The sequence below is a fragment of the Coptis chinensis genome, chromosome 3 (genome assembly GCF_015680905.1).
Source record: "Coptis chinensis isolate HL-2020 chromosome 3, ASM1568090v1, whole genome shotgun sequence".
Classification (NCBI taxonomy): Eukaryota; Viridiplantae; Streptophyta; class Magnoliopsida; order Ranunculales; family Ranunculaceae; genus Coptis; species Coptis chinensis.
The window spans coordinates 37,254,074-37,280,766 of record NC_141458.1 but is presented as its reverse complement, the minus strand read 5'-3'; the positions used below and the strand labels follow the sequence as shown (position 1 = coordinate 37,280,766).

General features: G+C 35.4%; 2 protein-coding genes and 1 pseudogene across 3 annotated transcripts; all 3 read left to right on the top strand.

Annotated features, from left to right (window-relative positions):
• Window positions 1-874: 874 nt before the first annotated feature.
• LOC147509465 (uncharacterized) lies at window positions 875-7,989 on the top strand. Its single transcript, XM_086601749.1, has 6 exons — window positions 875-1,348; window positions 1,420-1,564; window positions 2,133-2,393; window positions 5,052-5,133; window positions 5,479-5,675; window positions 7,162-7,989. The coding sequence occupies exons 1-6, from the start codon at window positions 1,152-1,154 to the stop codon at window positions 7,435-7,437; spliced, it is 1,158 nt and encodes a 385-aa protein (XP_086457875.1). The 5' UTR covers window positions 875-1,151; the 3' UTR covers window positions 7,438-7,989.
• Window positions 7,990-8,948: 959 nt separating this feature from the next.
• LOC147509464 (protein STRUBBELIG-RECEPTOR FAMILY 5-like) lies at window positions 8,949-19,842 on the top strand. 2 transcript variants are annotated; one of them, XM_086599225.1, is made up of 16 exons: window positions 8,949-9,136; window positions 9,366-9,498; window positions 9,743-9,814; window positions 9,915-9,980; window positions 10,840-10,911; window positions 11,000-11,071; window positions 12,477-12,548; window positions 12,620-12,685; window positions 13,968-14,033; window positions 14,141-14,412; window positions 16,125-16,399; window positions 17,747-18,018; window positions 18,616-18,736; window positions 18,859-18,995; window positions 19,082-19,238; window positions 19,545-19,842. In XM_086599225.1, the coding sequence occupies exons 1-16, from the start codon at window positions 9,067-9,069 to the stop codon at window positions 19,683-19,685; spliced, it is 2,064 nt and encodes a 687-aa protein (XP_086455351.1). In that variant the 5' UTR covers window positions 8,949-9,066; the 3' UTR covers window positions 19,686-19,842. The 2 variants fall into 2 exon arrangements, with proteins under 2 accessions (XP_086455351.1, XP_086455352.1); XM_086599226.1 differs by lacking the exon at window positions 8,949-9,136 and having other exon boundaries at window positions 9,431-9,498; window positions 9,910-9,980.
• A 5,608-nt stretch (window positions 19,843-25,450) lies between these two features.
• LOC147509463 (prohibitin-3, mitochondrial pseudogene) lies at window positions 25,451-25,920 on the top strand (annotated as a pseudogene).
• The last annotated feature ends 773 nt before the right edge of the window (window positions 25,921-26,693 follow it).

Below are 26,693 nucleotides of genomic sequence, written 5' to 3'. Positions count from 1 at the left end.
CACTTGACAGGTTGTACTCACAACCACCGAAGAGAAATGAAAATGAAATACATTGATTTTCTTGCCGTTTACTGAGTTAAAATTTTACTAGTTGTTCCTGTTACAGGAATTAAGTGTAAAGGGTAATATGGACGAGTGGAAAAATGGGACCCAGAGGTTAAAACCCTTAATGAGTTTGTTGTGTAGAGCTTTGAGGGGCAGAGTGCATGACATTCTAGGACATTTGAGAGAGTGAGTCGTAGAAGTTGGTGGTGAGTTTTGAAAACTAGAAGTACATATTCTTTTGTTAGTTACTGATCTGTTATCCGTATTACTGAAACAAGCTTTACTAAAAGTCTAAAAGACAGTCGGGGTGTTGGTAGTTCCATGTTCTACGGTTTATGTTCACCTTATGGAAACTATGAACTTATGAAGCAATAATATTTGTGGTCTTGTAGATTTCAGGAACTGGGGTGACGGCAACTAAAGGTCACTGCTCAAGACTGAGGAAGAAATAACTAGACCATTTAAAATGGGAGGGTTTTGTCACATGGAATTAAATTTTTTCTTTAGAAATGTCAACACTCAACAGCAACAAATCCAACAATGCCAACACTGTCTATGATTTGTGCTCCTGGCATAAAAATTCAAAAAGATATAACAATCATATCCGCATTAATCATTACTAATCTTGCCAAAAATAATAAGACAGGTAGATATATTATATATACGATATTACGATATAATCATACATTGCGACAGATATTCCTTTATTTTTGTCGCCAACTTGCCAATTTTATCCGTAACATTTTCCCTTTTTCCATATTTACCACTTTTGTGTTTATCCTCTCATAATTTAGAAATCTAGTGACGTGGACAAACATCCAAGTATCCATCATTCCCATCTTACACAAAAAAAATGAATTTGGACAAAACTACACAGTTGCACCAAGACCGGCCACACGAAATGAATTTCAATTATTAATTCACTGAAATAATAATAATAATAATAATAAAAAAGTCGTCATCTCGATGAGTCACAAAGCTAACATATGGTTGAAATAATCAACACATTTGTTTTATGTACCCATCTAGCCCACTAATAAAATCTTGGATTTATTATTATTAACATAAGGGTTTTTGTTTGTGTAATTGAGAAAAAAAAAAAGAAAATGGGAAAGACATGGAATGATTTGTTAGTAGTGGTTGGATCAGATGTAGTATGGCGGGAAAACGTTAATGGGAAATGGGCAACGGTTATTGTCCTTTTGTTTCTCTTCATTTGGCATACACTTAAGAGGTCCAACTCTTTTTCATCTAAACGTCTTGGATCCACCACTTCTCAGATTATTCCCACTACTGAAACTAGGTAAATTATATATTTTTTTTTTTTTTTTTGGTTAAATTAGGATTATAATGATTCGGTGGACGTGATTGCAGAATTGCAGATATTGTATCTGATTCGGATTTGAGATGTTTGGTGAATAATTTGGATGGAATATATGAAGAAGAAGTGAAGTGGGATGATGTTGTGGACAGAAAAAATAATATGCTGTCTTATACTGCCAAATGTTGCAAGCCCAAGGTTAGCCCTCTTATCACCATACTAAACTAATTGTTTGTCATGTGCAAGATACCATAGCTGCATATTGTTCCATGTACTATTCTGATATGTGTGTGGGGAGAAGACTCTTTGATTTTCTCCTTAGACTGTTCGTTTGGTCTGACAGAGAAACCAGCCTTTGAAATCCACTTATTCGCCTTGGTATCAACTGTTGCAAAAGCCAAGCGTCTTCTTCATCACCTAACAATCTGTAATCTGTTGCAGGTGCACGACCTAACGACTAACGTCGTTTTAGTTACTAGTGTACATAGGTGGACCCAGTAGAGTAGATGTTGACAAACTACATGGTCTGAGGATTGGGAATTGTTTGATTGACCACGTACATTAATAGCTAGTCTACTTGAATCCTTTTCCCTTTTCTTGTAGCTTAGATCAGCTTATTTGTTAGTTCAATTTATTGTATTTTTATATTTAGCTTTTATGTTTTGTGTTGCACTTGTAATCTGATAAAACGAAATTAAGCTCATCTGTGTTCTGAAACTGCCAGCTTGTGTTGCATGTTTTTCTGAAATCTATTTTGTGCTTGTAGGATGGTCCTTTGAAATACATGAGTGTGACTATATTTGAGAATTGCTCCGTTGAGCGGTTAAGAGATTTCTACATGGACAATGAGTACAGAGTACAGTGGGACAAGACCATGGTCGACCATGTTCAGTTGCAGGTTGATGATACTAATGGAATAGAAATTGGACGTACAGTTAAGAAGTTCCCACTTTTGACACCAAGGGAATATGTATTGGCTTGGCGATTGTGGGAAGGGAAAGAGAAGACCTATTACTGTTTTACCAGGGTAAGCATCAGTTTCTTTTTTCTTAGCGATGCATGTTTTGGGTTTTGAAGGCCAAGGAAACAGCAGTAGCACATAGCAAGTGTCAACTAGCTTAGTTTGTGAGAGTTGTTATGATGCATGAGCATGGAAGTTTCTAAATTAGTTAATTAATTAGTAGTTTCTATTTTATTTGGTCTCCCAATGGAATTAGGATAAGGATTTAGGATGGTTTTATATTTGGTTTCCAATTAGGTTTAGTAGTTGTTTTCTTATATGAAGGCATCTAGGCTTTCATTGTTGGGTTAGTTATTATTGATTATTAATTCTTTGTGAATTGTTCTTCATATTTGAAGGTTTAAACCCTAGATTTAGGTGTTTGTTTTATTAAATCTTATTGATGTTCATCCATTGTTGAAGCTTCCGCCAACAAGATACATCAAATTTAGTATCAAGAGCCAATCGATTTTTGGAAATTTTTTTTTTAAGAAACACTGTTCACAAGTACTATTCACCGCGGGTTGCTGTTCACTGCGGGAAAAAAAAATCTTCAATTTTCTTGGTTAATTGTCATGGAGTATCATATGAGAAGTAGAAGAGAGTCAACGCCGCCGCCCGATCATCGAAGTTTCCATGGGTCGAAGTACCATACTGATCACAATTATGGGAGAACTTACGAAATGGATTGCAGCCGCCGCGAAAGTTTTACTCCTTCAAGAAGGTATGAACTTCCTTCTCCTCCTCCATCACCGGTTGTTAGTTTGCGACGAAAATTCAAGTTAGAGAAGGGATGCGAATTTTCCTCCCACGAATCGATGTATGATTTCGATTCTGACCACACAAAGAGGGATGGTGTTTCCCCTCTTAAAAATTGTCACTACCACCACTACAAAAAAAAATTACCTTTGTTGGTCAAGCGAACTCCATCACCTTCTCTTCTTGATCAACTTAGTAAGTCATCTAAAGTAAGAAAACCTCGCCATTGTGATGAACTTGCTTGGGAAATTCCTCCACCTCAATCCTATGAAAGTGAATGACAACGTCAACACCTTTTGTTTCAAAACGCCTACCTATCATCCTGCTCACAACCTATTCCTCAAACCCTATGCGACAAGCCCACCCCACTAGTTGCTCCAAGCCTACAACATGGTCTAAGTTATCACCGCCCATCACCCCATGCTCAAAGTCCCACCACTACACCAAGTTTGTCATGGTATTCTACCACCACTATTTGCACAACTAGTTTCAACTATAAGACCCGCAAAACCAAGTAATGTTTCCAAAGGTCCCATTTTCCTACCAACTGACGATGGCCATCAAGACTTGGGTGAGGTTCAGAACAACTTGCTCATTGTTGTTAGTGAAAGACGAGTTGACGATGATGCTTGGGTCATACTGCCTTATAGTGCATATATGTGCATAGAAAAAGCGGAAAATGGCAGTTACGTGAAATTTCCAGCACAAGAAACTACTATTGATGATGAGGAGAACCAGTCCACTACCAAGGAACTTTTGCCTCAAGCCCGCCAATTATTTGATCCAATTCCAGAAGTTACTTTCAACCAGTATGTGGATCATTTTGTGTCAGTTCAGGAAAAGAATATTTCTTGGTTCACGAACAAGTTCCTTTGGTGCTTGTATCATGAATGGAAGCCTACCAACTATTCCTAGAATTACACCATAATAGCATTATGGTACTTGATTCCGTTTGAAAGCCAATACAAAGCCAAAATTCAAGGCCGAATTTTCTGCAACCCGAGGAGGGTGCCGCATTTGATTATGAAGAACTTTTGCGGGTTTGAAGATTTTCAAGAAAACAAACTCGAGGACGAGTTTGTTTAAAGCGGGGGAGATTGATGCATGAGCATGGAAGTTTCTAAATTAGTTAATTAATTAGTAGTTTCTATTTTACTTGGTCTCCTAATTGAATTAGGATAAGGATTTAGGATGGTTTTATATTTGGTTTCCAATTAGGTTTAGTAGTTGTTTTCTTATATGAAGACATCTAGGCCTTCATTGTTGGGTTGGTTATTATTGATTATTAATTCTTTGTGAATTGTTCTTCATGTTTGAAGGTTTGAACCCTAGATTTAGGTGTTTGTTTTATTAAATATTATTGATGTTCATCCATTGTTGAAGCTTCTGCCAACAAGATACATCATGTTACCATATAAAAATATCTGTTGAATCATTTTTGTTGGGGAAAATTTTCCATCGGCATAAAGAATTTTACCTATTAAAAAAGGAGTTTCTGTTGAATCATTTCTTGTTGGGAAAATTTTCCTTGCTCTCTCCACCTTCTCAGTTTGCATTCTCGAAAAGTCCTGTCTTAGTAGATATCTGCAGGCATGACTATACGTACCCCAACAGGGTCATAGTTTTGTTTTAAGCTACTAGTCCCTACATGGTTATGTAGAGCAGAATTCATTGGTTGCTGTGAAATTGTCTGAATTATGGGTTTGTGTTAGCATATACACTTCGGGAAATGACACGGAGATGCCCCACCACCAACGGGCACACACACACGCATGCACACACACACACACACTCCACCCCACTCTCACTCAACAGCTATCCAAGAACATATCTGTTGATTTGAGATTAAATTTAAATCTCCCCTCTGTCGCAAGCCTCAATCCTCGCTAATTCCTGTATATTTTTATCTATGATTACCATGTGTAGGAATGTGAGCATAGTATGGCACCAAGGCAGAAGAAGTATGTTCGTGTTGGATATTTTAGATCTGGTTGGCGAATCAGGAAAGGTATAAATTTAGCTCAAGTTTTTCTTTTTCTGTTTTTTTGGGGTGTGTGGTGAAACTGACTTGCTTGATATTAGTTTTTCAAGCCAATGTTGTATAACTCAGAACTCATTAAACTTGAGCGCATGAACTAATAAAACACTGAAACTTGTCTAAGGGATGACACGTAGCCGCGTTGGTAAGTTTGAAAATGTGAAAATCTTAACTATTTTTTAAAAAGGTCCGGAGAAAAGATAATAATTCTTCACCTCTATTCCACTGGATGGATGTGATGCATAAGTTAGGGAAGATTATCTCCTGTTCTGAGGTAAAAGGTTGATTGATGCTCTCTTTTCTTTTTGGTTGCAGTGCCTGGCAGAAATGCATGTGAGATCAAAATGGTTCACCAAGAGGACGCAGGATTGAATGTGGAGATGGCAAAACTGCTCTTTTCGAAGGGCATCTGGAGTTATGTGTGTAAAATGGATGCTGCACTTCGCAAGTACACACTTGTCTGCAACCCTCAATCAAGTTCAATCATCACTGCTGTCACTTGTATGCAAAAGGTAAGCCTTCTCTTAGGCTCTCTGTGCACACATCCATATTCTAGAAACAGAATTGTCTTTACCTCATTATCTAGGTTCTTATTTCAATTTTTTTTTGGTAAAATCAATTTATCTGTAAGAAATCATAGACAGCTCGAACTAAAATAGTGCTGAGGTTCGGACAAACATAGTTGAGAATCGCTACTCACCATATGCAAGGGAGAGTCACTGACTGGGATTAACTTCTTGTCGAAGATAAAACATGTAAAGGTCAAAAGAAATAAGCGTCGCTACGTATGTGCTACACTATCCTACTGTAAAACTATTCCTCAATGGTTTTTCCTTTTAAGCTTTGAATAAAGGAAAAACCTCCATGGGTGGAGGAGCATTATAATATTAATTGGGAGTTCAAGGACCTGGCACAGCATAGAATTGTGGGTGTTATTTACTTTTGGGTTAACTAGTATTACCCCCCCACTAGATGAGCCAATTAGGATTTCCCCCCCACTAGATGGGAAATTAGGGTCTCCCCCCTAAATACACACAAAAAAAAAGTCAAAGTGGGTTGACCAAATTTTTTTTGTGTATTTAGGGGGGAGACCCTAATTTCCCATCTAGTAGGGGGGAAATCCTAATTGGCTCATCTAGTAGGGGGGTAACACTAGTTCACCCTTTACTTTTTGAAGACCTCAGACCTTCTCTACTTCGCATGAAAGCCCAATTGTATAAGTGGTGAAATTACTTGCCGTAATTGTTTCACCCTGTTAAAACTTAAAAGGATTTCATACAACTCGGTGGTTATCATCCTGTTAAAAGGTTTCAGTGTAAAACTGTGTTTGTATTGTTTCTTTCTTGCTTGCCTTGTTCTTCTGTGTTCTTGCTGGATTGCATCTCAGGGACATAGTTTATGGATTATTATTTATTAACAGCGAGTGCTATAATGAAACTGTTAAGGTTGAGGAGACCCATGTTCTCCTCCCATCAAATACACTCTCAATCCACTGTCTCTTACAATGCATCTCAAAAGAATGCCACCTCCTAGATCAACTGTGAGGAAGAAAGTTCCCTAAAATTTATTGACGAAGTTGATTGCTGCATGATCTGACACTCCAAGTTCCTGAATAACGACCAACACAGTACTGCTGGCATTTTTCAAATAAAATTTGATAATCAGCTCTATATCAAGGATATTTAATACAAAATCGATTTTCCTATCTATCTAGATATTTTCTCTTTCTTATGTTATAAATTTATAATGCTTTCCTGGGCATATAGTTGTTTAAGCCAGAAGTTAGAAGTCGAAGTCAGTTTCGTGGACGGTTTTAAATTTTGACGTAGACTACTAGTTTTCATCTGTATACTCCTGTAGCCCTGTAGCTATTAAGATATGGTGCATAAATGATTATCAGGTACAATTCTGCAGTAGCACATGTGCTATATTCCTTAAGATTCCTTTGCATGGTATATAAGTTTTACTTGCCTAATATGTGTATGTATGTCTTTTTAGGTCCCATCAGAATTAGATACAACCACCATAACGAATTGTCAACCCTCTGAACGCTCTTCAACTAGTGGCTTTGCCATTCAAGAAACGGAAGTCAGAGGGAAAACGCTTATGCGAAGGCCCTCAAAGAAAATGGTAGCCAATGGTCTGCTGCTCCTTGGAGGTGTCATTTGTCTTTCTCGTGGACACTCCAGCCTCGGCGCCAAGGTTGCCATGGCATGCATCTTGAAGAAGCTGACTGAGCATACAGCTGTATCAGGTCAAGCAGGCAGAAGCTAAACTTACCTGCAACTATTGCATTTAGCTGACAAGTGTCTGTGCTGTCGAATGTCTGTTCATAAAAGGTTGACTAAAGGGTCAAGCTTTGTTTATTAACCTAAAGGTAATTGGCCAAGGCGTGTTATCCCAGTCATGGGGATGCCATTGAAGAGATGAAAGTTGTGCAATTGCGAAGTCCAGTGTTGACAAGTATAGGGACCTGATCCCGGGAAGTAAAGTTGTGTGCGTGTCTGAGTCCACCAAATCTAAGAATGTGTTCCCTAAACTTATTTTTCTCTCATAAAACCACACAGAAGTTGCATCAAATTTTGAATACACGGGTTTCTGCAGAATGCTCCCTAAAATGTTTATGTGCATTCAATTGATTTAGCTTCACAAATCACAATACAAAGGCAAGTTGCTACTTTATCTGGTTTGAATTGTTGTTGTGCATTCAATTGATTTATAATCACTTGTCAATGTGTTTATAAACTGTAATTAAAACGATATATGTTCCAATTGTTTTCAGACGGAAATGGATCTGGATTTATAATATGTACAGCTTTTGGATTTTGTGTTTGAATATTGTGGTGATCAAGTAGACTTTGATGAAGATCTAACAATTTATTGAAGAATATGAAATAAGATGAACTTTATTGAATAACAATGGTGTTGCTCTCATTTACAATTTTGTGTGGGGGAGAAGATAATGATCTCTCTCTTCTCTTTTGGTCTTTATATAGCCTTTTCAAATAATTTTGACCCAATCACTTGATAACGCGTGTTTATTATTCTTCTTCTTCATTTATTCCCACTCATGCCTACAACATTTCAATGATAGAGAGATATTATCTCAATATTCAAATAAACAATAGGGTTGAAATATCAGTTACAATATTTGCCCACGACAACGACAAATATAGTCTATTACATATAAAGCAATTAATTGAAAGGGAAATCTTGAAAATGGATATGAAGCATTAAGAGTCAGGTCACACCTCAAAGAGAGTATGAACAGGTGTTTACTTCTATTGTTATCTGTGATGAGGCATTTTTGCATGTAGAATAATAAACTCTTAAACGGATACGTTCGTGAGGCAATTTATATAGTGTCTTGAACAACTTTTAATTTAAGTTTATTAACTTGTTCATAAACACTATATAAGATGATATTATATAAGTTGTGCAAGACGCTATATAAACACTATATAATATGTCCGTTAACGGATAGTCCATTTAAGAGAAATTTTAGCTTCCAACTAAGTTCCAAAAAAATCTTCTTTCTATATTGGAAAGATATAATAATCTATCTATGTGGGCTCCCCAAAGTAGTGGATCATTATTGAAGTTTTTGGTGGGCTTCGGTTGGGCTTTATGAATGTACTAGTGAGTAATAAAAGTAGAGAAGGGGGCACGTGGCATTTTGAGGGGTGGGCGCGAAGTTATCGGTTTGACTCTATTGGCGCTCTTAAACTTTTAACTGTTGAGACCCTTCTAAGTTTCTAAAATTAGTGCCCGAGAAAATATGAAGATTGGAAGTTGCTTTTCATGCCCATCATCCTTTAATCCACATTTTTTCTTTGCATTGCCCTTGATCAATGTCCTCCTCCTCCTCAAGACAGGACTTATTTCATTTACGAGTAAAACAAGATGGTTTGGTTTTTACTTGTGTTGGGGATCTTCTTGGTCCCTGTCCATGCAAAAACTGATCAATCAGATGGTATTTCTTTTTCTTCTTTTTTGTGCTTTGGTATCTGTCCAGCATTTTAATTTCTTATGGATTGAATTATATACGCATTATACAAGTATTAGTTGTGCAAAACGTGTGTGGTATGATATGATTCTAAAATCGACATAATTATATACATTGAGCAGAATATATAGCATGCCATACATCAAAATTTTCTTGTCATCTTGAGATACTAAAGTATGGGTAATTTTTCTTGTAGCATCTGCTTTAAAAGTGATGTTTACCAGCTTAAACAATCCTTCGCAACTGACTGGTTGGAAGGCAAATGGAGGGGACCCTTGTGGGGAAAGTTGGAAAGGAATTACGTGTTCGGGTTCTTCTGTTAGGGAAATGTAGGTATCATTTTCTTCAGTCTCTGGTTTCCATTTGTTATACAGTCAAATTGGAGAGAGTCTTTTACATAATTTATGTGTGCTTGTACTCATGGAACAACAAACTAATTAATTGAATGTAAACCTTTCAGATTTGGTCATTAATGTTTTTATTTCGGATTATAGTCAACTTCAAAAAAAATCAGTTTATTTAATTTCTTATTGACAAGTTACTGAGTTTACTTTTCTTGATCACATTGAACAGAAGGCTATCTGATCTTGGGCTGACAGGATCAATGGGCTACCAGTTATCAAGTTTAACTTCTGTAACCTACTTGTGAGGCCTACAAATTGTAGATAACCATTTTTTAATGCAATCATATTTTTTTTCCGATGTATTACAGCTAAAGGTAATGCATTTGTCTGTCATAGTACAGTGATATGAGGAAGAACAACCTCAAGGGTGATATACCATATCAACTTCCACCAAATGTGCAACAATTGTAAGTCATCACTGAGCTATTCTCATCCGTTGTATAAAATTACATAACCTAGTTCAAAGGGTTTGTGGAGGCATTCCTGGGATTAGTGAAGGATTTCTCTTCAGTAAAAGAAAAAGGTTAATCTGCATCTGCTCAGTTGAACCATCTTGAGTGGTTAGACACATAATCAAAGTCAATTTTAATAAGATTTGCTAATCTGACCATCAAGGCAGTGCGACTATATAGCAAGTGTATTGTTTTTATTTTTTTTGTGAAACTTGGCTATTGGGGTTAGGCAGACACCTACCTGCATTGAAAGATCAATATCTTACATAGATTGTACCGTTTACATCCTCCTCAACAATGCTATGCAATTGTTTATCTAACGGAGGTACAAAATACATAAGAAAATCAACTGAGCCATTTACAAGTTTTGCAAGATAGTTTGGTTAGTTTCCCTATAGCATTGAGATATGCTGCTACTGCCAATGATCTCTCTCTTCCTCTTGATTGACAGTGCAGTGTTTTGGCAATACCATGAGGCATTGATCACACCATTCACAACCTGCACAGCAAGTGTATTGTTAGAATGTCCTTTATGACCTACTTAGTGTTGTTTATCTTTTACATTCCCATATTTGGTGTTATCATGAATTTGATTTATTGCTTTAGAACTTAGTAGCGACTAGCTATGAGGACCAACCCTGGTAAACTCAGATATTTCAAGGAATTGGATTTTACCGATTAGAAGAGTAGGAAAAAGGACTTGGGATATGTGTGTCCTATCCCAATTTGGGGCTATGTGACATGTTATAATTAAGGCAGCGTTGTCTTTTGAGCTGAGTGAAATACGTTAATTTAGTAAGAGTTTTATGTGCAGATATCTTTCTGGAAATGGCTTTACCGGCAATGTTCCGTATTCGATTTCGCTAATGCCTGATCTTAAAACTCTGTAAGCAATAGTTGATTCTGCGCATTGCTTATTTTATGTTCCATATTGTTCATCCCTCACACATATATGACTTCATTGGTCAATGCAGAGATCTTGGCCATAATCAACTTAAAGGCGAGTTGACCGATATGTTTGGGCAACTTCGCAAATTAAATTCTATGTAAGTGTGCTACTTCTTATTATTATCCGACTCAGGTGACATAAAAAATGGAATCTATGCGTTGCACTCTAAAATGTGAATATGCCAGACCTAGTATAGGCAAGACTGCAGGATGGAGTTCTCTTTATGATCCTCCAGGCTTAACTGTTTATCATTGCAAATACGTGTTTTTGCACATCTGTTTGTTGGAAACTTGTTTCAGTTTTCAAACGTGTGAATGTTGAAACAGAAGTTTTTAGTATCCCATCCCATCTTAAACATGCATGAATTGTTTTGCATTCTGACAACTATTTTCTTATTTTCCTAATGTGTAATTTTTTGTTTTTTGGTTCTGATAGTTTCGTCTTTCTTGTACTTCATGTAATTATGTTTTATTATGCTTCTGTGATATATTTGAATAAGAACAAATTTTACTTTTTTTAGATTAACTACAATGATATTGCCATGTTTGATGCAATTCAGTTCTAGGGGTCAGCAACATGTTAACTCTGTTGTCTTTAGAAGAGATTATCATTTAGAGGGATAGTAGGCCCAATCATCATTATCGTAACCATCTACTTGTATATGCGCATGCCCACTATAGCGAATTCCTCTTCCTAGGGAACCATTAAAGTACTTGAGAATTCATATGACAACATTTGTATTAGTACCAATAATAATATTCTGGCAACACTCTACAAGGTCAAGTAGTGAACTATTTAATTACGAGCAGCCTGCACACCTTTGGGTCTTCAAGGACATTGTTGTCTTTTGGATTAAGCTTCATTTCCAATTGAAATCTCCAAGTTGAAGAAAAATGGTTTTGTCATCTCTGGAGGTACGGTCATGGAATGAAGTTTTTCCATGGTTAGTAAGTATGCGCTCGAGCATTTGAGAAAGAGTCACATCAGGAAATAGTAATGGAGTTTTAGAACACTATGGGAGCTGGAGTTCAAATAGCATTCTATGAAGCTAAATTGTCCTAGCACAAACAAGGAGGGAAGAGTTTAGAGGGAGGGAACTACAAACAAACACAAAATGTAGCAGATAACGAGCTATTGAACAGAGAATGTACCATGGATGATGAGCAGAGGAACTCTGACAAGTGAAAATTATAGCCCCATCTAAGTGTAAGGCTATATGCGTAAAGTGTAATCGTAATGCTTATTTATATTAAAGGTGTTGACAAAATCAAAACGTATTGCAATATTCTTTGATATTGTTATGGATCCTAATCCGGTGTCTATAAATAAGAGGTAATTGTTTTTTTCATAGAGTTTCATGGGAATATGTCAACGTGGTTTTAATCTGATGGGCATTTGTTTTGGGTTATTTTTCTGGTTTATGTGGGATGAGTTTACTATCCAATAGAAGGTTTTGTGAGGTGAATTAGTTCTCTAATGAGTTTCCTTGATATGACATCCAGGGACCTCTCCTCCAACAGCTTCTCGGGGGATCTGCCTAAGAGTTTTGGATCTCTATCAAGTCTCAAATCATTGTAAGGAACAGATTTTGGCTATTGTATGCCCTGAGTTCTTTGTATATGATACTATATCTATCAATGTACAGGCATTTGGAGAACAATCAATTCAGTGGTCCAATTGACGTCCTTGCTAAACTTCCACTTAATGAATTGTAAGTGCAGCATAGACTATAAACTTAATAAATTATGCTTTTTGTAGGTAAAGAACATACTAAATATTTTGAAATGAATTTTAAATAGAAAACTTCATGGTTTTCCCAAAGTTTAAAATTCTTATTCCAAATTTGTTATGTCTTGAGTATTATGACATTAAGAAGACGATTCCTACCAAACATTTTCTTGTAGTTGGAAGGATGTCCTTCCGCTAAATCCTCCAACAACAAGAAGGTTTTTATTCCAGTAAACAAGTTTCAGTTATAACTATCTTCAAAACTGGGGTAACCTGTGTTATGTAAGTTCCCATTCCCATACACTATAGTTTACCTAAAATATATCATCAGTCATCACAGTTTTTTCTTGAGATTACTTTGTATGTGCTAACATAAGATTCAATGGATGGATGGAACTCTAGCAGTATGGTTGGATTCTTCAAAAACTTAGAAGATCTCACGACATACTTTACCAAGTATAATACAAATATATGTTATATGTTATCGATAGTTATGCCATTGAGTGCTTTCAGTGTCCAGTTTTAGTTTGTGTCTTTGTATTCCTATGGTTCTTTTAGCCAAATTACCATTGATGGAGGAAGTTGGTTATCTGGCCTAATCCTAGTAAGACAAGTTTGTTCTGTACTCATGTGAGTCGCACTGTGTTGGGACATTTAACTGGAGAAACGTTTACATGACAAATGTCCATAAACTTTTTTTGTCTACTTGTGGAAATGTGAAACTGGGCTTTCTAACTCAGAAAACATGGACAGACAAGATTTTGAAATATTCAATCCTCTTTCCATCAAGCTAGAATTGCTAGAATGAGCGATTAAGGATATCACCAGGGGAGCAGATCATCCAAAGGATATCACCCTCAACTCAGTTGCATTTGTGGTATAAGCCGCATGATCATGTTTAAACCTGTTTCTGTGAGCATGTATTGAGAATACTGAGTAAAACTGAAAATAGTTTGCTGCGGTTGACCCTCTTTACATATGAACATATTAATTTTCCCTATTTTCTTCAATTACTACATCAAGGATATCACCCTCAACTCAGTTGTATTTGTGGTATAAGCCGCGTGATCATGTTTAAACATGTTTCTGTGAGCAAGTATTGAGAATACTTAGTAAAACTGAAAATAGTTTGCTACGGTTGACCCTCTTATACGTATAATTTTCCCTGTTTGCTTCGACCCACAATCTAAGTGTAAATTGGGATTCTTACAGAGGTCAGGTTTTTGAAATTGCATTGAACAGTGTTGTTTATGCCAAACTTGCAGGGATGTTGAAAACAACCGCTTTACCGGCTCAGTCCCTGAAAAACTGAGAGATATAGATACAATCATGTGAGTGACCTGTTAAAAACTGCATTTGTTTCTTTTAATTTGGTTTTATACACGTGAAGTATGGTTGCTAAATTGTCTACTCTGTGTTTCAATTGTATTTTGGTAAGAACTGGAGGAAATGCTTTCTCATCTGGGGCCAACTTGAACAAACAAAGTAACTCTTCTGGAAGTGGAAATGGTCTGAGCGGACCAGCCATTGCAGGGATAGTGATTGGTGTATTGGTGGGACTTGCTATTCTTATTGCTTTGATTTCTTTCATACCTAAATCTTCGTCTTCTGCAACTCATTATCTTGAGGACGAAAGGCTTAGCCAGCGAAGATCATTTACTCCTTTAGTATCTCGTGAACTATCAATCGGCAAACCCAACAATTTCAAAGGTATAGTTTTTCATACTTGATACCAATTCAAGTACTACAATAGATCCTAAGTTTACATTGTTTCATTTGAGCCTTTTGCTATTAATATTACATGAATAGAGAAGATTTAAGGTTTCACTAGCATTAGCTTCGAGATTTAAGATTTTAGTTGCATTAACTCTGATAATATGAACCTGGTATTGGAAACAATTTTGCTTCATAGTGATCCAATTATAAGCAGAAAGGTTCTTGTGGAAATACAAACCAAAATATTCTCAAGGTCATCTACTCATCCAGTCATAAGCGAAGTTTCCGTGGAGAGTTAGCCTGCAGAATATCTTCAGTGACTTAGGTTTGATATTATTCATTTTCTGTCCATCTCATTCCATCTTCCAGTTGCGATGAGCTCACTGACTTCAGCCTTAAATGGTTGCTGCAGTTGTCTCTGGAAATTGGTTCATCAATTATAAGGGTCTCAGAGAACCATAACTCATACCAGACAACTGTTGTCTCTCCATTAGGAATGTGTTACATGTGTGTACTACTTGATAAACTTCCTCACAACACTCCTTGTACCCAATCCCATGAACAGTTTTAGGGAATCTCTTAGTCCAGAAATCCTTGTCTTTGATATGCTGGTTCCAAAACTTACTTATACCATGTGGTGCTGTCTTTGGTAACAATCTTGATTACCAACGCAGAGTAAGCACCCTGATTTCAAACTCTTAAGTCTCAAGTGTTAAGTCAATAAACCCAGTCCTTCCTTTTTTGTACAAAATGTCTTTCCTGAATCGTGCATCCTCCTTTCCATTTCTCCATTCGAACTTATTTAAGTAATTACATATCGTGGAAACTGCGCAAAGTAGTTGGTATGTAGAACAAAAGTTCATGACGAATACGCATGAAATAACGAGAGCACAGACCTTAACAGTTCTGGTCTACCAGCATTTGACAGATGTTTGGTCTTCCAGTTTTGTGTCCCGTTGGTAATCTTTTCAGTGTAAGGCTGACAATCTCTTGTGCGAAGTCTAGTGGAGATTAAAGGTTAGCCAATGTAGGTGGCTGGAAGTTGAATTCCCATTGTAGAAGCTAGAAGCTTTGTTCTCTTGGTTCAGTCCACCTGTCCGAAGATTATCTTGGTGCTATTAATCTTAATCCCTGTAACTTTTGCAAATGATTCCAATATCTCTTTCACTGCTAACATAGATTGAGCATCACCTTTGATGATTAGGACAAGATCACCAGCAAAGCCTAAGTTTACTATCTTTGTTTTCTTACATTTTGAGTGTGATTTTATACGATTAGCAAGGAGGCTTTCCTTCAGTAAGAAGCTCAGAATCTCCATCATAAGAATATAAACAAATGGCTAGAACTACAAATTATAAGCCCAAATCATTTTTCTTGTAGGCTCTGAATTCTGTATCAGTTGGTTTACTTTGTCAACTGCAATAATATGATCTAACATTAGCTCCCTGCTTTACACATCAAAGATTGTTTTTATCTAATGGTCCATAGTTCTTTTACAAAATGGTCCATAGTTCAGAATTGATAGTGAAATTCCCTATCAATAATTAGGTAGGAGATCCTTTGGATAGTTTCTAGTTGATGTCCATTGTCGAATATGGAAATTGCACCAACCTTTGCTGGTCAATTCCGTTGTCATGCAATTCGAGCCTTTCTTACCTTGAGATAATTCTTTAGCTATAATATTTTCACATTTGATGTTTCTGCAGAGATGAAGACATTGGAACCGTCACCTTCAGTAAAAGTGAAGAGTTTGCAAATATCACCTTCGATGGGTCTCAAGAGACCACCTTCTGAACATGTTAGCTCATTGAGTGACGCTGAGTTTGCAAGCCGACTGAATGTGAGAAGAAGCACATCTATACGTGCAGTAAATTATTCTTTGGCAGATTTGCAGGCTGCCACTGGTAATTTTGCTACAGGACGCCTTGTTGGTGAGGGATCTATTGGACGTGTTTATAGGGCAAAATATCCAGATGGGAAGGTATGACTTTATTGAGTGTCTTATGTTAATTTGGTAAGCTTCTACTTCTCTCCTTGTTGAGTCTTATCCTGTGAAAAATATTCATGGACCCTAATGCGCTTATATTGATCGGACGAGAAACACTCGTAGAAACTAACGCTAAACGTGAACTTTTCCTTATGGAAACTAGTGTTTGATGGTAAAAAAGTCTAACCACATCCAAGCAGAGAAGCATGTAAGCAATCAGTGCGATGCATTCACTGTTTGCTCATATTTATAATTTGAAACATAAACAAATTATCGGATATGTTATTGCATGATATGCTTTTTCCTGTAAACATATTATACTAGGACTTTTAATCTTCTTAGAGGAATGCCTTTGACTCGTTGTGGTTGTATCGATAATGTTATGCATAATGCATAATGTGTTGCCTCAAGGGTAAGTGTAATTTTTATTTGTTTTATTTGTCTTTTTGGTGGAAAACCATCCATTTCGGCTTGTTAGAATTTAGAACTCTCTCTTTTGGCTGGCTTGGCCAGCGAAGGATGCAAATCTTAGTTTGTTTTCAATACATTCTATATATATACAGTCCCGCTCTAAGTAGTATGTACTTTTTTAACTTAAAATAAGTATGTAAGTTAAAACTTCACCTAGAAAATGGATTCAAACCTAATGTTCTGTGGATATGATGTACTCACCATAAAGATAATCTCCACAAAATTTCAGCTCATTTGGATTTCTCTAACCTAGGCAAAAGATGATTGCAAAAACTCGACATTTCTAGACCGTTAGATTTATTTTTAAAGATGACAACAATTTTTATCTAGGTTAGATGTTTCCAAATGACCTGAATTTTTTTGGAGATGATCTTTATGGTGAGTACATCATATCCACAAAAAATTAGGTTTGAATTCATTTTCTAAGTGAAGTTTTAACTTACGTACTTATTTTAAGTTAAAAAAGTATGTACTTCTAAGAGCAGGACTGATAAAAGTTTTTATCAGTAAAAGCTTTGACTGTATGGCAGTCCACTAGGATGCTGGTTATGTGTGTGAAAATAGAGTCGAAGTTAGCTGTTTCAGTCTCCGTCATGGAGTCCTAATCTGGATTCTGTTAAGACCTCTGTTTTTTTACTGAAACAAGATTGGCTTCTTGCAAATTGTTATGCTTTCTCAATGATGCCTAATTTTACCCATGACGAAAAAATAAACTATTTCCTCCAAATTAGGAATCATGAAAATTTAATTGAAACCTTTTTACCATGCATAATTTTCTGGCTAATTCACTGCAGAGGAAAACAGGAAAAGGTGCATGTATTTTCTGATGCTGCTTAATTATGAAATATAATGAGGTTCTTTGCTTTTCAGGTTGTTGCTGCGAAAAAGATTGATTCCTCCCTTTTTCAGAGTGGGAATTCTGAAAGTTTTACGGATATGATATCTAATATCTCAAAGCTTCACCATCCAAACGTTGCTGAACTTGTTGGTTACTGTTCAGAACAGGGACATAATTTGTTAATCTATGAGTACTTTAGGAATGGGTCACTGCACGAGTTTCTACACCTGTCTGATGACTACAGCAAGCCGCTAACATGGAATACCCGCATCAGGATTGCCTTAGGCACGGCTAGGGCAGTAGAGTAAGTTAATCTCTTCTTGTGCCAAGTAGTTATAGAAATGGGTCAATCAGCTGCTTCAGCTCTTCCTGTCTTGTGTTGGCAATGCACCAGTAGACTTGCTACTTGCTAGGTAGTGAAAGCATGACTTGGGAGTGTCGGCCTTCCCCAAACCACCTTCATGTACTTCGTCATCCTATTACCCCCCTTTGTGACTTTGTAGGTTGAGCCGACATTTTTTTTCTTTGATTTTTGTTTTATTTTTACTTTCTCTGAGTTGGTACCTTTCAATGTTACAAAATCTAATTCTTCTTTTCGATAAGGTTCACCAGTGTGTATTCTTTTCTGTAGTTCTACTTCCACGGCAGTCCCTTCCAGCTGCCACCTTCCATTGTTTATAAGTGTTGATTCAATTGTCATCAGCTATATTAGTTAGTACTCTCTTTTTTGGTGGAACTATTCACCCTATCTCATCAGGATTATTATGGAGGATAACAATCAAATTGGGGTCATATTAGGATTGTATTTCTATCCACGTGTTATTGCAGTAGATTTTGCACTTAGGTTCATGTCATCCATCTCATATCCTTATAATGCTTTGGTCAACGTTTCTAATTTCAGGTATCTCCATGAGGTTTGTTCTCCTTCTTGTGTTCACAAGAACATCAAGTCATCCAATATCCTGCTAGACACCGAACTCAATCCCCACCTCTCCGACTGTGGTTTGGCGATATTTCACCAGGTTAATTTTTGTTTTTCTTCAGAAAAACAAGTACACATGTCTCAATTTATTAAGCAACATTGATTACTCTTGTTTGTAAAGACAAATGCAATTCATGATTCTAAAGAATTGGTTTCCATTAGCGTACGAGCCAAAACCTGGGGGTTGGGTATAATGCTCCCGAATGCACGAGGCCATCGGCGTATACCCTGAAGAGCGATGTGTACAGCTTTGGGGTGGTTATGCTGGAGTTGTTGACTGGTCGTAAGCCTTATGACAGGTCGGAAAAAAAAAATTGCTTCATCTATTTATCCGACCTAACTTCAGCTATTGTTACTTAGTGCTAATGATTCCTTTTCTTTCCAGTTCAAAATCAAAAACAGAACAATCTCTAGTCCGCTGGGCCACGCCACAGCTTCATGATAACGATGCATTGGGCAGGATGGTGGATCCCTCTTTGCGTGGCCTTTACCCTCCGAAGTCGGTATCTAGATTTGCTGATGTGATTGCTCTCTGTGTCCAGGTAGGACCGTGGTCCTATGTTTTGCTCTGTTGTTACTTGTTAGCATATGAATTTTGTTACCGAAGCATCTATATATTGAGAATATGATAATATCGTGACACAAGTTTTGCTTACCGCCTATTCTTCGACCTATTGGTTTTCAAGATTGAAAATGGTGACACTAATGGTGTGAACAGAGTTTGTGAACAGACATGTTTCTTCTTTTCTTTATTTCTGTTATGACAAGTGGAATGTATATTGTTAACTTTAGTAGCACCTTGAGCTTGTTAAAAATTGAACATATTGTTAACTTGTTTTTTTTCCCAGGCTGAGCCAGAATTCCGCCCCCCAATGTCAGAGGTGGTGCAGGCACTTGTGAGATTGGTTCAACGCTCGAGTATGAACATGAGAGACGACCTTAGCGCATCTCGTAGGGCAGATGATTCAGACCAATCGGATTATTATTGAATTCTTTTTGTTTCTTCTTCGTAATTTTTATGTACATGTCAACCTAGTAGTTTGGAAGAATCAATTTTCCCCCTCATATTGTTTACCACTTACAGAAGAACACAGATACTTCTGAAGGTCAGAAACCAAATTTAGAATGAAATAGCAATTTTAGTTTTCTCTTTTCTCCACCATTTCATTTCTTGTTCATAGCTGCAAATCAACATCAAGCACGCTTGCCCTCTAATTCTTCTAGCATGTAAAATAGTAACCCTCTTAACATGAATAGCACAAAGATTAGCATCCTCAAACAACCTAACTAAATAAGCTGCAAAAGGCTTCTTATAGCGCTATTTCGCGAACCAATAGTGGAAACTTGGAAAGAAAGTCTCCTAGATGGATATAGCTCAGTACGTAGTACTCTTCTTGACACTCGGCCAGTTACAGGAGAGAAAGAAGTCATACACGAGACTCAAATTTGTTGGGCTGGATTTTGGGCCTTGTCCCACGGCCTTCTTCAAATTGGAAACTTTACATAGGACTTCTTTAGTTCTATACTGTCAATTTTCATACGCAGTTCCCAATTTCCAATCCTTCATGTTCATGTTATTAGATTTTTGTGAAATTTACACAAATTTGACTATTTGAGTTTTGAGTAGTCTAATACTCTAATCTCTATGGCTCTGGGACCACAAATCTTATTTGATTTCTACTATCTATATACTAAAGCAGAGAGCTCTCATGGAGGATTTTCTCTCTCCTATGTGGCACTATAATATGAGAATTAATTTTTTTTTCTCTCCTACGTGTCACTCTAATATGAAAGATAGTATATTCTAATAGCCTACAATCCCACATAGTATTTCCAATTCTTATATTTGGAGAGTTTGAGTGTATTTTCAATTCTTATATATTTGATCAAATAAAAAAAATTACTAAAAAAATAAGTGATTTGTAAAAGGTAATTTCTTATTACGAATCAAACACTTTTAGTGTTCCAATTTTTATATATTTGATCAAATAAAAAAAATTGCTAAAAAAATAGGTGATTTGTATAAACTAATTCCCTATTACAAATCATACAATTTTAGTGTATATGATAAAATACCGACTTATTTTGAATATATCCTTAACACGGCCTCAAAACATAGTTAAAAACAATTATACAAAAAATAACATCACAAAATATATAATAGAAAATGAAAAATAAATAAATAACAGTAAAGCAATAATGATAAATATTTAAAAAAAATATATAATACTAAATAAAACTAACGTCAAATAATCGGAAACTAGATGCAAATGTAACTTTATCAAATAATAAACGAGAAATTGAAAACTGGATGCAAATACATTAAATTAATCTCACAGAATAATTAACGGGAAATCAGAAACTGGATGCAAATGCATTGAACTGACCTCAAAGAACAATTAACTTGAAATTGGAAATTGGATGCAAATGTATTGAACGAATCGAAAAGAATAATTAACGAGAAATCAGAAACTGGATGCAATAGCATTAAACTGATCTCAAAAAATAAATAATGGGATTTGGAAATTGGATCCAACTGCATTGAACTAACCTCAAAATATAAATAATGGAAAATCAGAAACTGGATGCAAATGCATTGAACTAACATCAAAACATAGTTGAGTTATATGTTGTAGGAATGTCTCGATAAGTATAGTTTTGCATTTAAAATGATGTTTATCTTATCTTTTTTCGTATGATTGGGAACTCTTTGTTATTCAACTAACTTCAATATATATGAATTTCACCTTATTAGGCAATCTCACAAAATTTCAATCAAATTTCTATTATTAAACAACAAAATGAAGTTGAAGGGTTTTATCAAAGGTGATTTTTTTTTAATGGAGAGTGAAGTTTTCACGTTATAAGAAATTTAGTTGAGTGATCAATATAATATTAATATATAATAGTTCTGCATATTTGTAAATATTTTTCAGAATAATTAATATAACAACACCCGTTCATAGATAATCTTTGAAGATTCTACATAGTGAGTTATGCATAATTTAAATAATAGTTAATGGGAAATCGGGAACTGGATAATCTTCGATGATCTCACATAGTAAATCAAGCATAATTTACTTTTTATGTCATGTTTGCAAGGACAATATAGATGGATTGGTAGAAGTTGGTATTACACAAAACATTAGATAATTAAAAGGAAATTGGAAACTGGATTCAAATACATAACTGAGCTCAAAAAGTAATTAACGGAAAATCGGAAACTTTATGCAAATGCAATAAACTAAACTCAAAAAGTAATTAACTAAAAATCGGAAACTGGGTGCAATTGCATTAAACTAACATCAGATAATAACTAACGGGAAATTAGAAATTGGATGCAAATCCTTGAAAAATATTTAATAGGAAATCGGAAACGGTATGCAAATACATCAAACAAACCTCATATAATAATTAATGGGAAACCGGAAAATGGATGCAAATGCATTGAACTAAACTCAAAAAATAATTAACAGAAAATCAAAACCCGAATGCAACTGCATTGAACTAACCTCATAGAATAATTTGTGAGAAATCAGAAACTAAATGCAAATTCATTGAAATAATCTCAAAGAATAATTAACGGGAAATAAAAAACCGGATGTAATTGCATCGAAAAACATAGATAATCAGAAACTAGATGCAGATGTATTGAACTAACCTTAAAGAGTTATTAACGGGAAATCGGAAACTAGATCCAAATGCAATGAACTAATCTCAAAGACTAATTAATGAAACATTGAAAAATAGATGAAACTGCACTGAACTAACCTAAATGAATAATTATCGGGAAATTATAAATTTGATGTAACTGCATTGAACTAACCTTAAAAAATAATTAACGGGAAATCGGAAACTTGATGCAAATGCATTGAACTAACCTTAAAGAACAATTAATATAAAATCGGAAATTGGATGCAACTGCATTGAACTAACCTCAAAGAATAATTAACAGAAAACCAAAAACTGGATGCAACTATATTAAACTAAAATCTGAGATTAACTGATGCTAAATCAGAAATTGGATGCAAATGCATTGAAATAACCTAAAAAAATGGTTAACTAGAAATCGGAAGTTGGATGTAACTGCATTGCACTAACCTCAAAGCATAAATGCCCATTTTTTTTAGCCTTCTCACATGAGTAATTACGAAAGTAATTAGGAACCCAAAACGAAAATTGAGTTTATAAAAACAGACTCTTACATGCATGTATGCAAATTGTATAGAAATTGTAAACTACCGAACTAACCTAGAAAAGCAATTAACGGGAAATCAGTAACTGGATGCAGATGTATTGAACTAACCTCAAAGAGTAATTAACGGAAGATTGAAACCTGGATGCAAATGCAATGAACTAATCTCAAATACTAATTAACTAAACATCGAAAACTGGATGCAACTGTACTGAATTAACCTTAATGAATAACTAACGGGAAATCATAAAGTGAATGCAATTGCACTGAACTAATCTCAAATAATAATTAACAGGAAATCGAAAATTTGATGCAACTGCATTAAACTAACCTTAAAGAATAATTAATGAGAATTTAGAAACTGGATGCAACGTACTACATTAAACTAACCTCAAAGAATAATTAATGGAAAATTAGAAGCTTGATGCAAATGCATTGAACTAATAACCCTAAATTAAACATATTTGTATTATATGTAGGAGGAATAAATGTCTCGACAAATATAGTTTTACATTTTAAGTAGTGTTTATCATAATTCTTTTATTGTGATTGAGAATGCATTGCTATTCAAGTAACTTCAATATTATCTTCGCCACATTGGGCATTCTCACAAAACTTCAATCAAACTTCTATTGTTAAACCTAACAATAAAAAGAAGTCGACGAGTTTTATCAAGGTTTGATGCTTCCTTTTTATAGAGAGTAGTGCAAAAAATTTAAATGAGTAATTAATATAATTTTCATATCTCATAGCTATGCATAGTTGCTAATATTTTTTAGAATAATTTAATATAACAGCACCCGTTCGTAGGACACGTTCATATGATAAATCTTTTCAAGTGGGAGTAGCGTATTCTTTGAGAATATGAAAACAATCAATTTGTTTTAGTGATTTGTATACATTAGTACGTAAGCTGAGCGGTGATGATTTACCGCTAAATCACCATAAATCTGATAAAACTATTATACAAGCTAGATCGAGTTTAAGATAATTCTATTTGAAAATTACGGATTAATATTCTAAACCACAAAGTGAAGAGGCTATCTCAATTTGATCCCTTAGTTTCTAAGTACTTATGCATCATAATTGCTACTCATTAACGTATTTCGGTTTATTTTCAATAAAAATATATTTTGATTCGAAAATTTGCCGCTAAAACACCATAAATCTAAGAAAACTATTATACAAGGTAGATCGAGTTTAAGATAATTCTATTTGAAAATTACGGATTAATATCCTAAACCACAAAGTGAAGAGGCTATCTCAATTTTATCATTTAGTTTCCAAGTACTTATGCACCATAATCGCTGCTCATTAATGTATTTCGGTTTATTTTCAATAAAAATATATTCTGATTTGAAAATTTGCCGCTAGATCACCATAAATCTAAGAAAACTATTATATAAGCTAGATCGAGTTTAAGATAATTCTATTTGAAAATTATGGATTAATATCCTAAACTACAAAGTGAAGAGGCTATCTCAATTTGATCCCTTAGTTTCCAAGTACTTATGCATTATAATCGCTGCTCATTAACGTATTTCGGTTTATTTTCAATAAAAATATATTCTGATTCAAAAATTTGTGTGAGACATTTTGTAAAGCCTTTTCAGCACACAAAATATTTAATAGATCCCGGGCGTATGCCCGGTCCAAAATCTAGTCTATGTACTAAAGTAGAGACCTATAAGAATGATTTTTCTCTCTCCTAAGTGGCACTCTAATATTAAAGCTTTTGAGTCTACTATGCCACGTGTAATTTAAGTTTTTGAGTCTAATCTCTCTCTATATCTGAATTCTAATACAACCTGAACTATGCACTTATTAAATTGTTTGAAGTTTCCTAATACAATTTGAACTATACAAACAAATCACTGAGAGATCAAATTGGAATATCGGATACGGGAAACAAGGAAACATCGTAGGAAACAATATAATTAACCACAAAATTTAATCAATTAGATAACTCGATCAATGTTTCGAGGAAATAAACGCGGGCTCTCACCCCTCTCCTTCTTCTCACCGTTGCCACCCATAATGTGATACGAGGTATGATTGTAGACCCATGTGGGTTTCATCTGTGTGTGAAAAAATTAATGGAAGCAACAACAATTATGGGTGCATTGAGAATCTATAGAGATTGATCTTCTAATATTAGTATCCATCCACATGGAACCTAGGAACATATCATTGAAGTGGAAAGCTAAGTTCAAATGACAAATTGGAGTAAATAAATACATGAGTATGTGGCCTATGTACGTGAGTGCGTGATTTCTGCCGGAGCCTCTATTTATATGTGCTGCCATGAGTCCATGACTATCTAACAGGTACGTCATGTAATCAGAAAATTGATAATAACTTTTGGCATTATGGATCGCATGTACATGTCTAGATTGTAAGTGAGGTTGGTTGAGGCGATATAATTTAGGCAGTAGTAATTGCAAATCATAATTTAGATGTAAAGAGGGGATCAAAATTTTGACATGGGTAAACTTAAGCCAGTGATGATTGTCTTTGCTTAGACATGAGCTAAAATTAATCACATCCCGTAGTTTATAAATTCTTGGTGTAGAGTATGACCACAAAGTTCTTCCTTCCACATGTAATGAAGTACTTAAAGTAGTTGTCAAGCAGTTTGAAGCTGAATAGTTGTTAGCTGAACGACCCCAAGCGTTGGCATTAGTACGTGAAGGGATTTTAATATTGTGTTGGATGATGTGGCAATAACTCATTTGTTGTATGGGGTGGAGTTTTCTATTATATTGTTGTGGAACAAAAACAAGTTGTGCAGCAGCCAACAGAAAGCGAAGAGGTCTAAGTTTGTGGTGGCAAAAGTAGAGCAGCAACTATAAGAGCTGAAGGTGAAAGCTTAGTTGATTTATGGTGTGACTTCAGAGTTTGGTATGGGACTAATTCAGATTAGGATACTTGAAGATGCAAGAGAGAATGCTGCTACGTTGGCCAACTATAATGATGTTATTTATCTTTCTAAGGGAATGAATGTGTTTCTTGGGCTTAATCCTGGATAGGGGTGTTGGTAGAGGTAATTATTTGCATCTTTATTTTCTATGTTGGTGAATTTTGTTTTTCTCCTTGGAAATTATGATGCCACTATATAGTTATTTAGATTGGGGATAACATTATGTGAGTATGGTTATACTGTTTATCAAGTTGTCTGGTAAATTTAATTTTCTGGACTGCTCATAATATTTAAGAAACTCTGATAGTCTAGGTATACAATAATTAGTAACCTTATTCACGCTATTAGAGGAGGCTAGGGTGCATTATTGTTCATGTTTACCCCCTTTAGAAAATACTCGGGTTGGACCCTATGCTTGGGGTTGCAGGATTTTGTACGAGGAGTTCTTGGAATTAGCTCTAGACAATTGCTTCACCAGAAAGAGCATTTCAAAAGGGTAGAAGTACATTTGAACTTGGAGTAACTCAACAACGACTTTATTGGATATGCAAGAGTTAGTGCATGTGGAAGGTACTTATACACTAATACACCTGAGACATGTAAGGTGAACTCTTTGAGAGGCTACTAGATCGCATGAATCAGTTGAATGTGTGATTTTATTATGCCCAATTTGAGGCAATTGCTGTTATGGAGGCAGTGACATGCTAAAAAAGAATGATCGTTTTCTAAACAGTTCTAAATAGTGGAAATCAATGAAAGGGAATATATATTACCTAATTAGGCAAGGTTATAATTATTTACAAACAACTTCATTGCCATGTAATCTTTTCTATATATAATGTGTTTTCAATATTGGAAGTTGGAGAATAAGCAACGTTATGA

Coding starts and splice junctions, on each gene's coding strand:
- LOC147509465 (XM_086601749.1), top strand. CDS start 1,152: ATGGGAAAGACATGGAATGATTTGTTAGTAGTGGTTGGATCAGATGTA. Junction 1,565..2,132: donor CCAAATGTTGCAAGCCCAAG/GTTAGCCCTCTT, acceptor TTGTGCTTGTAG/GATGGTCCTTTGAAATACAT. Junction 5,676..7,161: donor CTGTCACTTGTATGCAAAAG/GTAAGCCTTCTC, acceptor ATGTCTTTTTAG/GTCCCATCAGAATTAGATAC.
- LOC147509464 (XM_086599225.1), top strand. CDS start 9,067: ATGGTTTGGTTTTTACTTGTGTTGGGGATCTTCTTGGTCCCTGTCCAT. Junction 9,815..9,914: donor TTAACTTCTGTAACCTACTT/GTGAGGCCTACA, acceptor GTCATAGTACAG/TGATATGAGGAAGAACAACC. Junction 12,549..12,619: donor CTATCAAGTCTCAAATCATT/GTAAGGAACAGA, acceptor ATCAATGTACAG/GCATTTGGAGAACAATCAAT.